At 45.4% G+C, this 15,772-nt stretch overlaps 1 protein-coding gene across 5 annotated transcripts in view; it reads left to right on the plus strand.

The window, feature by feature from the left end:
- The window catches only part of tango6 (transport and golgi organization 6 homolog (Drosophila)), a 175,691-nt gene that overhangs the window by 59,795 nt on the left and 100,124 nt on the right, over positions 1–15,772 (plus strand). For all 5 annotated transcript variants that reach the window (XM_072280060.1, XM_072280061.1, XM_072280063.1 and 2 more), the window contains 3 exons: positions 3,010–3,092; positions 10,755–10,867; positions 15,269–15,445. In XM_072280060.1, coding sequence (XP_072136161.1) covers positions 3,010–3,092; positions 10,755–10,867; positions 15,269–15,445 — 373 coding nt within the window. The remainder of the gene's footprint in view (positions 1–3,009; positions 3,093–10,754; positions 10,868–15,268; positions 15,446–15,772) is intronic.

The following is a 15,772-nucleotide window of genomic DNA, read 5'->3' on the forward strand; positions in this document are numbered from 1 at the left end:
GCTGGGGCCAGTGCCTGCAGTTGGGGTGGGCACTGTGGCCAGTGTCTGCTGTTGGGATGGGCACTGTGGCCAGTGTCTGCTGTTGGGATGGGGTCTGGGGCCACTATTAGCTGCAGGGATGGGTGTTGGGGCCAGTGTTCACTGCAGGGTTGGGCACCAGGGCCAGTGTTAGCTGCAGGGATGGGCAGCGGGGCCAGTGTCTGCGGCAGGGGTGGGCACCAGGGCGAGTGTCAGCTGCAGAGATGGGCACCGGGGCCAGTGTCTGTGTCAGGGGTGGGCACCAGGGCCAGTGTCTGTGTCAGGGGTGGGCAGCAGGACCAGTGTCTGCTGCAGGGATCAGTGTTGGGGCCAGTGTCTACTGAAGTGATGAGCACTAGGGCCAGTGTCTACTGTAGTGATGGGTGTTGGGGCCAGTGTCTGCTGCAGTGATGGGCGTTGGGTCCAGTGTCTGCTGTAGTGATGGGTGTTGGGGCCAGTGTCTGCTGCAGTGATGGGCATTGGGGCCAGTGTCTGCTGTAGTGATGGGTGTTGGGGCCAGTGTCAGCAGCAGGAATGGGCCAGGACCAGTGACTGCTGCAGGGGTGGATGCCGGTGCCAGTGTTGTTTGTCAGGGATGGGCTCGGTGGGGGGGGGGTGGGCAGTGTTGTCAGGGATGGGCTCTGGGACAGTGAAGGTTGTTATCTACGATTACAGTGGGACCTAGTTGAACTGGGGAAGTTGGCTAGGGTGTTGTGTTAGCCATTTCAGCCCTGGGAAAAAGCTTCAAACTATCCACACGATCAATGCCTCTCATCATCTTATACACCTCTGCCTGAGTTGTTGTACATACATCTGGTGTCACCTCCAACTTCATTCGAAATTGTCTCTTCGCCCTTGAAATAGCCCTCCGCAAATCATCAAAGTTGCTGGTGAACGCAGCAGGCCAGGCAGCATCTCTAGGAAGAGGTACAGTCGACGTTTCAGGCTGAGACCCTTTGTCAGGACTGACGAAGGGTCTCGGCCTGAAACGTCGACCGTACCTCTTCTTAGAGATGCTGCCCGGCCTGCTGCGTTCACCAGCAACTTTGATGTGTGTTGCTTGAATTTCCAGCATCTGCAGAATTCCTGTTGCCTCCGCAAATCATACCTGGTTCAAGCCTGTGTTGCCAGACTTGAATGCCACAGATCTAGCCTTCAGCAGATGACATACCTCCTGGTTCATCCACGACCTTTGGTTTGGGAATGTACAGTAAGTCTTTGTGGGCACACACTCATCCACACGGGTTTTAATGATGTCGGTAACAACTGCAGCATACTCATCCAGATTCCAAGATGAATTCCTGAATACAGTCCAGTCCACTGATTCAAAGTAGTCCTGCAGGCACTCTTGTGCTTTCCTTGTTTATACCTTTTTGGTCCTCACTACTGGGGCTGCAATCTTCAGTCTCTGCCTATACTCAGGGAGTAGAAGTACAGCCGAATGATCAGACTTACCAAAGTGAGTGTGTGGAATGGCATAGCAGGCATTCCTGATGGTGGTGTAGCAATGGTCCAGTGTGTTGTTTCCTCTAGCATTGCAATGGATTTGTTGATGGTAATTGCTTAGTGAGTTTTTCACTGGCCTGGTTAAAATCCCCCAAAAGGATGGTGAAGGCGTTAGGGTGTGCTGTTTCGTGCTTGTTGATCCTATTGCTCAGATTATCTGAAGCCTAATTAACATTGGCCTGAGGTGGAACGTATACTGCTACCAAAATGACCCCAGAGATCTCCCGTGGTAGGTAAAATGGACGGCACTTACTGCTAGATATTCCAGGTCTGGTGAGCATAACTGGGACAGCACTGATATATTTGTGCACCAAGAAGAGTTGATCACGAGGCATACTCCTCCACCTCTGCTTTTGAGAGATCTATCCTGACAGTGTACAGTAAACCCATCGATCTGAATTGCTGTATCCGGTACCAAAGGGGTTAACCAGGATTCCGTAAAACAAAGAAAACAGCGGTCCTAATGTCCCTCTGATTCAGTACCCTAGCTCTGAGATCATCAGACTTGTTCACCAGAGACTGCACGTTTGCCAGCGATATAGTCTGTATTGGGAGTTTAAAACCCCCATTTCCTTAAACGCACTTGTAACCCCGCCCTGCAGCGATAGTTCGTTTAAATGCATTAAGACATCTTTGTTGATTGTACTGACCTTGGAAGCAGTTGTGCTTTTTAGCTGTATCAGGCTGAAACAAGAATATTTAATCATATCCATTGAGAGTTCTGCTGCTACACGAGTTCCCCCTAAGTGCCCCAGAAGACTCTAAAATATTATAAACCTCAGAATTAAATGCCTCTCATTATCTTGGGATAAACACAAGCCAGACCTGATCAATCCTGTCTGGGTTGCCGGAGTGAGGGCGTCTAGTGATTAAAGACCTGAAACACCCGATGACCTCGGGTTGCATTACTGATGTTGTATCCCAGTACACACCCGGATGTTGGACCAGGTTAATGAAAGGCATCGGCCAGATTAAAGTGGTTCAACAATTCAAAATACCTCACTACACTAAACTCCACAACCTTATCTCTCCCAGCCCCACATCTATATCTACCAGCCCTACCCTCAAACCTAATCCTAAAACCAAGGGACCACACACCCCTAGGCTCACCCCAGTTAACCCTGGGCACACCCCCACAAACCCGATGACTTGTGTAAGGAGGAGCAAGATCCAATAAAGGCAAGTGTTGGACCTGGTTAATGAAGACATGGTCCAGATCAAAGAGGCAGGGTTGCATGACACTGAACCTCAATTGACAAGAACAAGAAGCACAAGAGGAATGGTTCTCCCACTGCCCGCATACTCTCCTAACTATCTATGCCTGTCCCCCTAACTATCAAGTCTATCACCATCACTCTACGCTTCCTGCTGAGCCTCGGAGCCTGCCACAGGAGACGATGATGACTGCATAGATTATTCAACATCATTCCAGTTCTGTTGGGCATGTAGGACTCTGCAGTTGAGCACGATGCTTCTTTATTCCAGGAATGGCGTATGAGTCAATGCCGGTGGAAGAGGTGAAGGTGGATGAACAGGAGCTGACCAGGTGTATAGAGGATGTGTACAAGGTAAGACTAGCAAGTCTAATTTATTTCAGATCAGACTGCATTTCCTCTGGGCCAATTCCTGGGGTGTGAGAGCTTTTCTTAGCCAGGGTGATCACTTGGGAGAAAGCCGTGTTGGATCTGTGATGGAATGGCAGACCAGATTTGATGACCCATTTCTGTGCCCATGTCTGTGAGTGCATGGTTTCAGGGGCCTGGTATCTCACCCCACTAGTCCTCCTGTCCTCCCAGCTGCTGCTGACGTTGAACACAATGTGTAATAACCCAGATCTTATTTAGGAGCTTAACGTAAAGGAACCCTTAGGAGGCAGTGATCATAATATAATTGAATTCGTGCTGCAATTTGAGAAGAAAAATCATAAGTCACATGTATCAGTATCGCAATGGAATAAAGGAAATTACAGAGGCATGAGAGAGGAGCTTGCCCAGGTGGATTGGAGGAGGATATTGGAGGGGATGACAGCAGAGCAGAGGCGACTGATGTTTCTGAGAATAGTTCACAAGACGCAGGATACATATGACCCACGGAAGTAGTTCTAAAATGGTAAGGGTTGGCAACTGTGGCTGACAAGGGAAGTTAAAGACTGTGTAAAAGCCAAAGAAAGGACATATATGGTAGCAAAACTGAGTGGGAAGTTGGATTTGGAAGCTTTTAAAATCCAGCAAAAGGCAACTAAAAAAGCTGTAAGAAGGGAAAAGATGAAATATGAGGGCAAACTAGCTAATAATATAAACCAGGATACAAAAAGTGAGAGTTGATATTAGACCACTGGAAAATGATGTTGAGATAGTAACGGGGGACAAAGAAATGGCAGATGAACTTAATGAGTACTTTGCATCAGTTTTCACTGTGGAAGACACTAGTAGTGTGCCAAGTTCCGTGAGTGTCAGGGAGCGGGAGTGAGTGCCAGTGCTATTACAAAAGAAAAAGTGGTAGGTAAGCTGAAAGGTCTTAACGTAGAGAAGTCACCTGGACCAGATGGACTACTTCCCAGAGTCCTCAAGACTGGTTACTGAAGAGATAATGGATGCATTGGACATGATCTTTCGAGAATCACTTGATTCTGGCATGGTCCCAGAGGATTGGAAGATTGCAAATGTCACTCCACTCTTTAAGAAGGGAGGAAGGCAAAAGAAAGCAAATTATAGAACAATTAGCCTAACCTCAGTGGTTGGGAAAGTGTTGGAGTCTATTAAGTGTAGCCTCCTGGTAAGCCTCAGGCTTGCTCAGCTTGCTTCTGTCTGGGGGAGCAGCCTTCGCCCTGCCAAACTCTGTAATTGAGTTTGTGTGGATGCTGTGTGATGTACCCCACCACGCCAAGTAACAGACAGTACCCCATATGCGATTAAATGATTACAGTTTATAGATCTTACTGAAACTATGTAATTAACAGAGCTACAATATAAAAGGAAAGTAAAAGGCGCCAAACTTATCAAAGTTCAATCATAGAAACCATAGAAACTACAGCACAGAAACAGGCCTTTTGGCCCTTCTTGGCTGTGCCGAACCATTTTCTGCCTAGTCCCACTGACCTGCACATAGACCATATCCCTCCATACACCTCCCATCCATGTATCTGTCCAATTTATTCTTAAATGTTAAAAAAGAACCCGCATTTACCACCTCGTCTAGCAGCTCATTACACACTCCCACCACTCTCTGTGTGAAGAAGCCCCCCCTAATGTTCCCTTTAAACTTTTCCCCCCTCACCCTTAACCCATGTCCTCTGGTTTTTTTTCTCCCCTTGCCTCAGTGGAAAAAGCCTGCTTGCATTCACTCTATCTATACCCATCATAATTTTATATACCTCTATCAAATCTCCCCTCACTCTTCTACGCTCCAGGGAATAAAGTCCTAACCTATTCAAACTTTCTCTGTAACTGAGTTTCTCAAGTCCCGGCAACATCCTTGTAAACCTTCTCTGCACTCTTTCAACCTTATTTATATCCCTCCTGTAATTTGGTGACCAAAACTGAACACAATACTCCAGATTCGGCCTCACCAATGCTTGCACTTTGTGCAGAACCGTTGGAGCTCAATTAACGGAGTCTTCTTTCCACCATTCGATCCCCTCCAACCTCCTCGACCCGCCACCTGGGACCAACCACGGTGGTCGACCAGATGCTCCACATGAGTCTGTCCTCATCTCCTCTCCTCGCCGAAGACCCTGGGCCTCGGATGCCTGCTTGGGGTCCGTTCCGCTGCCCAGCTTACAGCATCGTGTCTCCTTTCTCTGTCCCCATTGTGCCTTCTGCCCCAAAGCCTGCGAAAACAATAGCTTACAGAGACACAAGAAAGAATATTGCCTATCCCAATTGGTTAGCAAATGAATACAATTCTCTTTATCAGTAGTTATAACCCAAACAAGCTGCTAGAGAGAAAACCACTGTCTCAGCAGTTAACATCACAGAGAAGCCATTTTATTTTTAACATAACAAAGGAGCCACTTTATTAGCCTTAGCAGTAACATAAAAGGAGAAATCCCTTACAATAAGGATGAGTTTTCAGGGTACTTGGAGACTAATGATAAAATATGTCAAAGTCAGCATGATTTCTGTAAAGAGAAATCTTGCCTGACAAATCTGTTAGAGTTCTTCGATGAAGTAACAAGCAGGGTAGATGTCATTTGTTCGGATTTTCAGAAGACATTTGATAAGGTGCCACACACGAGGCTATTTAACAAGATAAAATCCCATGGCATTACAGGAGAGATACTGGCATGGATAGAGGAATGACTGACAGGCAGGAGGCGGCAAGTGGGAACAAAGGGGATCTTTTCTGGTTGGCTGCCAGTGACTAGTGTTGTTTGTCAGGGTCAGTATTGGGACCGCTGCTTTTCACATTGTCAATGATTTACGTAATGGAATTGATGGCTTTGTGGCAAAGTTTGTGGATGATACGAAGATAGGTGGAGGGGTAGGTAGTGCTGAGGAAGCAATACGATTGCAGCAGGACTTGAACAAATTGGAAGAATGGGCAAAAAAATGGTAGATGGAATACAGTATTGGGAAATGTATGATATTGCTTTTTGGTGAAAGGAACAACAGTGCAGACTATTGTCTACTGTAAATCGGGAGAAAGTTCAAACATCAGAAGTGCAGAGGGACTTATGAGTCCTTGAGCAAGACTCCCAGAAGGTTAATTTACAGGTTGAGTCTGTGGTAAAGAAGGCAAATGCAATGTTGGCATTTATTTCAAGGGGAATAGAATATAAAAGCAAGGAGACAATGCCGAGGCTTTATAAGAAACTAGTCAGGCCACAATTGGAGTATTGTTAACAGTTTTGGCCCCCATATCTCCAAAAGGATGTGTTGTCGTTTGCAAGAGTGCAGAGGAGGTTCACGAGGAGGTGACCAGGCATATAGATGAGGGTAGTGCAGTGGATGTGATCTACATGGATGTTAGTAAGGCATTTGACAAGGTTCCACACGGTAGACTTATTCAGAAAGTCAGAAGGCATGGGATCCAGGGAAGTTTGGCCAGGTAGATTCAGAATTGGCTTGCCTGCAGAAGGCAGAGGGTGGTGGTGGAGGGAGTACATTCGGATTGGAGGATTGTGACTAGTGGTGTCCCACAAGGATCTGTTCTGGGACCTCTAATTTTCGTGATTTTTATTAACGACCTGGATGTGAGGGTAGTAGGGTGGGTTGGCAAGTTTGCAGATGACACAAAGGTTGGTGGTGTTGTGGATAGCGTAGAGGATTGTCAAAGATTGCAGAGAGACATTGATAGGATGCACGGGTGGGCTGAGAAGTGGCAGATGGAGTTCAACCCGGAGAAGTGTGAGGTGGAACACTTTGGAAGGACAAACTCCAAGGCAAAGTACAAAGTAAATGGCAGGATACTTGGTTGTGTGGAGCAGCAGAGGGATCTGGGGGTACATGTCCACAGAACCCTGAAAGTTGCCTTAAAGGTAGATAGTGTAGTTAAGAAAGCCTATGGGGTGTTAGCTTTCATAAGTCAAGGGATAGAGTTTAAGAGTCGCGATGTAATGATGCAGCTCTATAAAACTCTGCTTAGGCCATACTTGGAGTACTGTGTCCAGTTCTGGTCACCTCACTATAGGAAGGATGTGGAAGCATTGGAAAGGGTATAGAGAAGATTTACCAGGATGCTGCCTGGTTTAGAGAGTATGCATTATGATCAGAGATTAAGGGAGCTAGGGCTTTACCCTTTGGAGAGAAGGAGGATGAGAGGAGACATGATAGAGGTGTACAAGATAATAAGAGGAATAAATAGAGTGGATAGCCAGCGCCTCTTCCCCAAGGCGTCACTGCTCAATACAAGAGGACATGGCTTTAAGGGGTGGGAAGTTCAAGGGGGATATTAGAGGAAGGTTTTTTACTCAGGGAGTGGTTGGTGCGTGGAATGCACTGCCTGAGTCAGTGGTGGAGGCAGATACACTAGTGAAATTTAAGAGACTACTAGACAGGTATATGGAGGAATTTAAGGTGGGGGGTTATATGGGTGGCAGGGTTTGAGGGTCGGCATAACATTGTGGGCCGAAGGGCCTGTACTGTGCTGTACTATTCGATGTCTATGATTCCAGAAATGAAAGATTTAATATGTGAGGATCATTTGTCAGCTTTGGCCTGTATTCACTGGAATTTAGAAGAATGCAGGGGATCTCATTGAAACCTACCGAATGTTGAGAGGACGAGTTAGAATGGATGTGAGGAGGATGTTTCCTATGGGGGTGTATCCAGAACTAGAGGGCATGGCCTTAAAATTGAGGGGCAAACTTAGAACAGAAGTAAGGAGGAATATTTTTAGCCAGAGAGAAGTGAATCTGAGGAATACTCTGCCACTGACTGTGGGTATATTTAAAGCCAAAATTGATAGTTTCTTGATTGATCAGGGCATGAAAAGTTATGGCGAGAAGGCTGATGTATGGGGTTGAGTGGGATCAGCAATCAGCTATGGTGGAATGGCAGAGCAGACTCGATGAGCTGAATAGCCTAAATCTGCTTCTTTGTCTTATGGTCTTATGACCCTTTGGCCCATCTTGTCCATACTGATGCTGCCACCCTGTGCTTGGCCCACATCCCTCAGGACCTTTCCCATCCATGTACCTCTCAAAGTAATTTCTACCCATCTCTACCACTTCCTCTGGCAGTGTCTTCCACATACCCACTATCCTCTGTGTGGCGTAGAACACTAGAGCACAGAAACAGGCCATTCAGCCCTTCTAGTCTATGCCAAACTGTTATTTTGCCTGGTCACATTGACCTGCACCGGGTTCATAGCTCTACCTACCCCTCCCATCCACGTGCCTATCCAAATTTCTCTTAAATATTGAAATCAAACTTGCATCAACCACCTCTGGCAGCTTGTTCCACACTCTCACCACCCTCTGAGTGAAGTCATTCCCCCTAAATCTTTCCTTTCTCAACCTAAGCCCAAGTCCTGCCTTGGGACTTCCCTACCCTGAGAAAGAGACTGATCATTCACCCATTTCTTTGTCCCCCATTACTACCTCACCAGAACTATTTTCCAGTGGTCCAATCTCAACTCTCGCCTCCGTTTTACTCTTTATATAACTGAAAGTTTTTATTATCCTACTTTATATTATTGGCTAGTTTGCCCTCATATTTCATCTTTTCCCTTCTTATGCCTTTCATTGGATTTCAAAAGCTCCCTGATAACCCAACTTTCCACTCACTTTTGCTACCTGATATGCCCTTTCCTTGTTTTTTATGCAGTCCTTAACTTCCCTTATCAGCTATGATTGCCTACCCTGCCATTTGAGAACATAATCTTCTGTGGGACATATCTATACTGTACCTTGTGAACTATTCCCAGAAACATCACTCACATTTGCTCTGCTGTCGTCCCCTCCAATCAAACCTGAGCAAGCTCCTCTTTCATGCCTTTGTAGTTCCCTTTATTCTACTGTGATACTAATATAGATGTCTTGTGCTTCTCCCTCTCAAATTGCAGCATGAATTCAATCCTACTATGATCACTGCCTCCTAAGGGTCCCTTTACATTAAGCTCCCTGATAACATCTGGATTATTAGACAACAGCCAATCTAAGATGGCCTTTCCCCCGAGTAGGCTCAAGCACAAGCTGCTCTAAAAAGCCATCTTGTAGGCATTCAACAATTTTCCTGTCTTGCGATCCAACACCAACCTGATTTTCCCAATCCTCTTGCATATTGAAGTCCCCCATTACAATTGTGACATTGCCCTTATTACATGCCTTTCCAGCTCCCTGTGCAGTCTGAACCCGACATGTTGGGTACTATTTGGAGGGCTATATATGACTCCCATGATTTTTTTTTTACCTTTGCAGTTTCTTAACTCCACCCACAAAGATTCAACATTCCCTGACCTTATTTATGCCTCTTCTTTCTGAAGATGTAATTCTATCTCTTACCAACAGAGCCACATCACCTGCCTGCCTGCCTGTCCCTTCGAAATAAAGTATATCCTTTGATATTAGGCTCCCAACCACGACCTTCTTTCAACCATGACTCAGTGATGCCTGCAATGTCATTCTAACTAATCTCTAATTGCACCACAATTTCATCCACCTTATTCCGAATGCTATGTGCATTTAAATACAGCTCCTTCAGTCCTGCATTCTTCGCCTTTTTGAATCTTGTCTCTGTGGTACAATTTAACTCTTTGCATTTGTACCCAATCATTGGCTTGTCCTTCCTTACATATATATTATGTCATCTACTTGTAAACCTGCTGACTCATCCTCAGCTCTATCATGCTGGTTCCCCTCCCCCTGCCATATTAGTTTAAACCACTCCCAACAGCTTTAGTAAAGCTGACAACCAGGGTATCGGTACCCCTCAGATTCAAGTGCAACCCATCCCTTTTGTGCAGGTCCCACCTGCCCTGCAAGAGGTCCCAATGTTCCAGAAATCTGAATGCCTGCTACCTGCTCCAATTCTTCAGCCATGCATTTATCTGCCAGCTCATTCTATCCCTATCCTTACTGTTGAGTGGCACAGGAGGCAATCCCGAGATTACTATCCTTGAGTTCCTGTTTCTTAACTCCCTTCCTAACTCCCTGTATTCTGTTTTCAGGGCCTCCTCACTTTTTCTACCTATGTCTGTGTCTGTGCTGTATGGATCAGTGTTGTTTGCATTGCTTTACATGAAGGAAACCGCTTTTGTTTAGCATGACCGATTGCAGGCAAAATGTTTTAAATTTGTATGTTTTGGGTGATTTAGTTTGTGGTTTACTTTTCCTCATTCACATGAAAGTCATTAATATCAGATGGTATCATTTGGATATTTAATCTTACAGGCTTGAGGACTGGCTTACTTTCCAAATGTTGGTAATTCAGTGATTGAGGGAATAATACAATTATTTCAGAAATTTGCACAAATTGTCAGTTGTCAAAGAGAAATAGCGAAGTTTATTTGTGTGTTGCTCCAGATCTCCAGCATCTGCAGTCTCTCTTTGGTCCCTGAAAGGTGTCTGCCTCGGTCCTGATACAATATTGCTTTTCCTTGCACAGGTGATGGCTGACCTGGAGAGTTTTTCTAGTGTCTGATTGGCCTCAGTGTACACCAGTTCACCACAGTGTGTTATAGTATGTGATCTGGGTGTCAAATAGTGGATAGTCTGGGATTATATACGTGTGCAAACTGGATTTAAATTCCATACTAATTCGAGTTGTTGCCTTGCTTTTCTCTCTTAGGTGTGTGTCGTTGGAAATGATCCTCTCCCCCGGTTGATGGAGTCTCTACAGACAGTGATTCCTGCAGTCTTTAACCTTTACTGCTTCACCAAGCAAGGGGTGTCTCATTTACGGTTTGTTATGCCCTCTGGTTTTACTTTTTCACTTTGTTTATTAAAAAGGCTAGATTTTGATGTGGTTACCAGCACCAGGGATGGGCAGAGTGACAGCTGTGGAAGGAGAGGACAGCAAGGAAGGTTGTGAAGGCTTTGGAGAGGATGCCAAAGAGGTTTACCAGGATACTGCCTGGATTGGAGGGTACGTGCTATAACAAGAGAATGGGTAGTGACAACGGCTGAGGGGAGACCTGATAGAGGGTTGAGAGGCACAGATGTGGTAGACAGCTGAGATGAAATGTATAGTACGAGAGGGCATGCACTTAAGGTGAGGGGGTAAGTTCAGAGGAGGTGTGTAGGGTGAGATTTTTCTCACACAGGTGGTAGGTGCCTGAAATGTGCTGCTGTGGTGGTGGTGGAGGCAAATACAGTTGAGGTACTCGAGTTTCTTAGGTGCATGAATGTGCAGGAAAAGGAGCTGTATAGAGATTGTTTAGGCAGAAGGGATCAGTTTAATTAGGCATGTGATTATGTCTAATTATTTTGGTGGAAGATTGTGGTTTGGAAGACCTGCTCCTGTGCTATAATGTTCTGTGCTCTGTGAGTAAGAGGTTCAGAGAGGATGCAGTGAAGAATGTTTTCCACCCAGAGGGCGTTTGCTGTTTGGAAAGCACTGCAAGAAGGAATGGTGGAGGCAGAGCTTCCTGCAACATTTAGGGAGCATCTGGGTAAGGTCCTAATCACCAGGCATTGAAAACTACAGCCCAGGTGTAGTTATGGAGTTGTATGGTGCAGAAACAGGTCCTTCAGCACAGCCTGTCCGTGCTGACCAAGATGCCTGTCTGAGCTAATTCCATATGTATTGTCCCAGTGTATCCTAAATGTCCCCATACCTTCCTCTGGCAGATGGTTCCACACACTCACCTCCTTCTATGTGGCAAAAAACTTCCCCTCGGGTCCCCTTTAAATCTTTCCTCTTTCCCTCTTCCTTTAAACCTCTGATTGACCTCTACTTTTTGACATTCCTACCTTGGGGAGAAGTACTGTGACTCAGGCAGGATATGCACAGTGATATATATCTATCTATCGTGTTATTGAACAGTGAGACCTGGAAGTGACAATAGAGTTATACAGAGTGTTGAGGAAGGTGTACGGTATGTTTGCCGCCGTCAGCTATGGCATTGAGTGCAGGAGTAGGGTGGTCATGTTACGGTTGTGGTAAAGTGACATCAACTGCACTCTCAGTATCACATTCAGGTTTGTTATCACTGACATAAGTTGTGAAATTTGTTACTGTGTAAGACAAAAAAATTGCAATAAGTTAAACTTTTTTAAAATCAATAGTGCTAAAGAGGAAAAGCAAGGCAGTGCTCTTGGGTTTGTGAACTATTCAGAAATCTGATAGCTGAAGGGAAGAAACTTCCTAAAACATTGGGTGTAGATCTTTAGGCTAGGAGGTGGCACGATAGCATGGTGATTAACATAATACCTTAAAGGCTCAAATCGCACAGGAGTTTGTACGTTCTCCCTGTGGCTGTGTGGGTTTCCCACAGTCCAGAGAAAGGTGTGGATCAATACGGGTTAGTAAGTTGTGGGTGTGCTGTGTTAGATTGATGCAATGACACATTTCCAGTACACAAGTATAAAGGAGAACAAAACAATAGTTACTCTGGATTGGATGCAGCACAAAAAGAAACACAGTAAGATGAAGAACACAAGTACACAACAAATATAAGTACATAGGATAGGTTGTATACAACCTATCTACTTACCTATCTATCAACCTTACTACTTGGGGAAAGTAACTGTTTTTGTATACATGGATTGATTGTATGTCCATGTTACAAACTGTAGTGTTTTAGAAACAAACCAGCAGCAAGATATTTCACACTGAATCAGGTTTTAATGTTAAAACCACTATCTTTATTAGTATCTACTTATAATATAGTAACTCAACCAAGATAAACAGAAGTTAACAGTGTTACGTGTATATATGTGTGTAAATATAACTCCCAAACTATTGGGCTTGGGGGAACAAGGCATAGAGTCTTGAGATGGTAAAGTAGGAAAGTTCAGTAATCCACGAAATAAATGATGGGAGAGAGATATTTGTAATCAACGTTGTAATGGAGAGAGAAGGTAAGTACGAAGTATTCTACAAGTTCCACATCAGGTAAACAAAGTAATACGTCGAAGATCTTGTCCGTAGAATCCGTCCACATACGAATTATCACCAAAAGTGACCTGTCACAGGAATATTGCCTTCCAGTGGTTACCACACAACATACCCAAGCAAGAGCTACACAAGTGGTCCCACAAGATATCCCAAAAGCCACTCCTATGGATTATACGAAGTGACAGTCACACATTCGTTGTGCACTGCATGCCAATGATCAACCCACCTTTGTGGGCATAGGAGAGTTCCAAGCCTCAGCTGCGACAAATTGAAGCTACCAGCTTTCCCGTTCTCTCTTACACTCTGTGTTTAAGTCCACAGTCAACCGTGCCAGCCTGTGACTGACGTCATAGTCCCGCCTCACTCAGGTGCTCTTAAAGAAATAGTCTTAGTAAACGAAACCTGTAGGTTTGTAACATCTATAAGGTGATGCTAGGCACAGGAGTGTCTACATAGGTGACTGACAGGAAGCTCCCTACACAACTCCCTTGTCCATTCGTCCCCCCCATCCCTCCCCACTGATCTCCCTTCTGGCACTTATCCGTGTAAGCAGAACAAGTGCTACACATGCCCTTACACTTCCGCCCTCACCACCATTCAGGGCCCCAAACAGTCCTTCCAGGTGAGGCAACACTTCACCTGTGAGTCGACTGGGGTGATATACTGCGTCCGGTGCTCCCGATGTGGCCTTTTATATATTGGCGAGACCCGACGCAGACTGGGAGACCGCTTTGCTGAACATCTACGCTCTGTCCGCCAGAGAAAGCAGGATCTCCCAGTGGCCACACATTTTAATTCCACATCCCATTCCCATTCTGACATGTCTATCCACGGCCTCCTCTACTGTAAAGATGATGCCACACTCAAATTGGAGGAACAACACCTTATATTCCTTCTGGGTGCCTCCAACCTGATGGCATGAACATCGACTTCCCTAACTTCCGCTAGGCCCCACCTCCCCCTCGTACCCCATCTGTTACTTATTTTTATGCACACATTCTTTCTCTCACTCTCCTTTTTCTCCCTCTGTCCCTCTGAATATACCTCTTGCCCATCTTCTGGGTGCCCCCCCCCTTGTCTTTCTTCCCGGACCTCCTGTCCCATGATCCTCTCGTATCCCCTTTTGCCTATCACCTGTCCAGCTCTTGGCTCTATCCCTCCCCCTCCTGTCTTCTCCTATCATTTTGGATCTCCCCCTCCCTCTCCAACTTTCAAATCCCTTACTCACTCTTCCTTCAGTTAGTCCTGACGAAGGGTCTTGGCCTGAAACGTCGACTGCACCTCTTCCTAGAGATGCTGCCTGGCCTGCTGCGTTCACCAGCAACTTTGATGTGTGTTGAGTGATAAAGTAGTGGTGGTTCGGGGTGTGGAGGGGCGTGTCAGTGGGTGGAGGTGTTGATCAACCTTACTACTTGGAGAAAGTAACTGTTCTTGAGTCTGGTGGTCCTGGCATGGATATGAAGTAGCCTCCTCCCTGATGGGAGTGGGACAAATATCCATCAGCAAAGTTGTTGAGATATTTCATGATGTTACTAGCCCTTTTTTAGCACCTTTCTGTATATATGTCCTTGGTGGTGTGTAGGCTGGTGATGTGTTGGGTAGTTTTGACTACATTGTAGAACCTTCCTGTCTGCCACAGTGCAGTCTCTGTCACTGTATGTTTTGATGTACATGTGACAAATAAAGCTATTCTTATTTAATCTCATCTGTAGTTCTGTTGCCAGGTAGTGTACAAGAAATATTTGAGATGGAAGAGGTGTAAAAAAGATTCACAAGGATGTTGACTGGATTGGAGTTATTGGAAATGTTTTCCCTGGAGGAGAGGCTAAGTTTGCATAGAGATATAGAAGGGCTCTCAGAAGGGTAGGTAACACCTCTCATAGTGCAATTAGAGTGAGTGATCGGAGTCTGTATCTCATGGTAGGGTGTGCCCAAAACCATAGGCTGTATATTTAAGGGGAAAGGTTTGAGGTTTAAAGGGATATGTGAGGGTAAATTTTTCACATAGAATAGCTGGTATCCAGAGCGAGGTGGTGGAGGCAGGAACAGTAACAACATTTAAGAGTTACCTGAATGAACAGGGCACAGAGGGATGTGGCATTAATGCAGGCAGGTAGGATTAAACCTTTATTTAATTCTGGTCACAGGTCACTAGCCCTGAACTGGCTGTCACTCAGGTTATTGTTGTGTTGGGTCAGTAATTGTTTTTGGTCTTTGTTAACACCTTTTTAACCTTTTACCAGGTCTACTTGCCAGGAAATTCTTCAGTGGTTCTTCGGGAAATCAGAGACGCAGGTAGCTCTGCTGGTGCTGAAGCAGCTTGCTGGCCTGTCGCCATCGATTCCAGTCCTGCAGCCACTATACCAGTTCTCAGCAGGCAGTGAGGGGGGTGTGAAACTCGTTACAAAGGCAACAGTAAGGTGAGACTTGTGCAGCAGTATCTCTCCAAAGATAATACATCCCTCCTTCAAACCAGCCTCTTTCTCCAAAGTTCATTCAACTTTCTTGAATGACTCACTCTCAGACTTTGTTTAATAAGTGCTCTGTGCAACACCTGGGGGTATTTCACATTGTCAGTAGACAAAGTGTTGAGACATGAGAGACTGTGGTTTCTCAAGTTCAAGTTTGCTGTCTTCTGACTGTACACGTGTACTAATAAAACAATGTTCCACCAGGCCACGGTGCACCCACCAAACATATATCACACACAGCACATAAAACAGAGTATTACCATAAATAAGTTAATA

The sequence above is a fragment of the Mobula birostris genome, chromosome 15 (assembly GCF_030028105.1).
Source record: "Mobula birostris isolate sMobBir1 chromosome 15, sMobBir1.hap1, whole genome shotgun sequence".
In the NCBI taxonomy this organism is placed as follows: Eukaryota; Metazoa; Chordata; class Chondrichthyes; order Myliobatiformes; family Myliobatidae; genus Mobula; species Mobula birostris.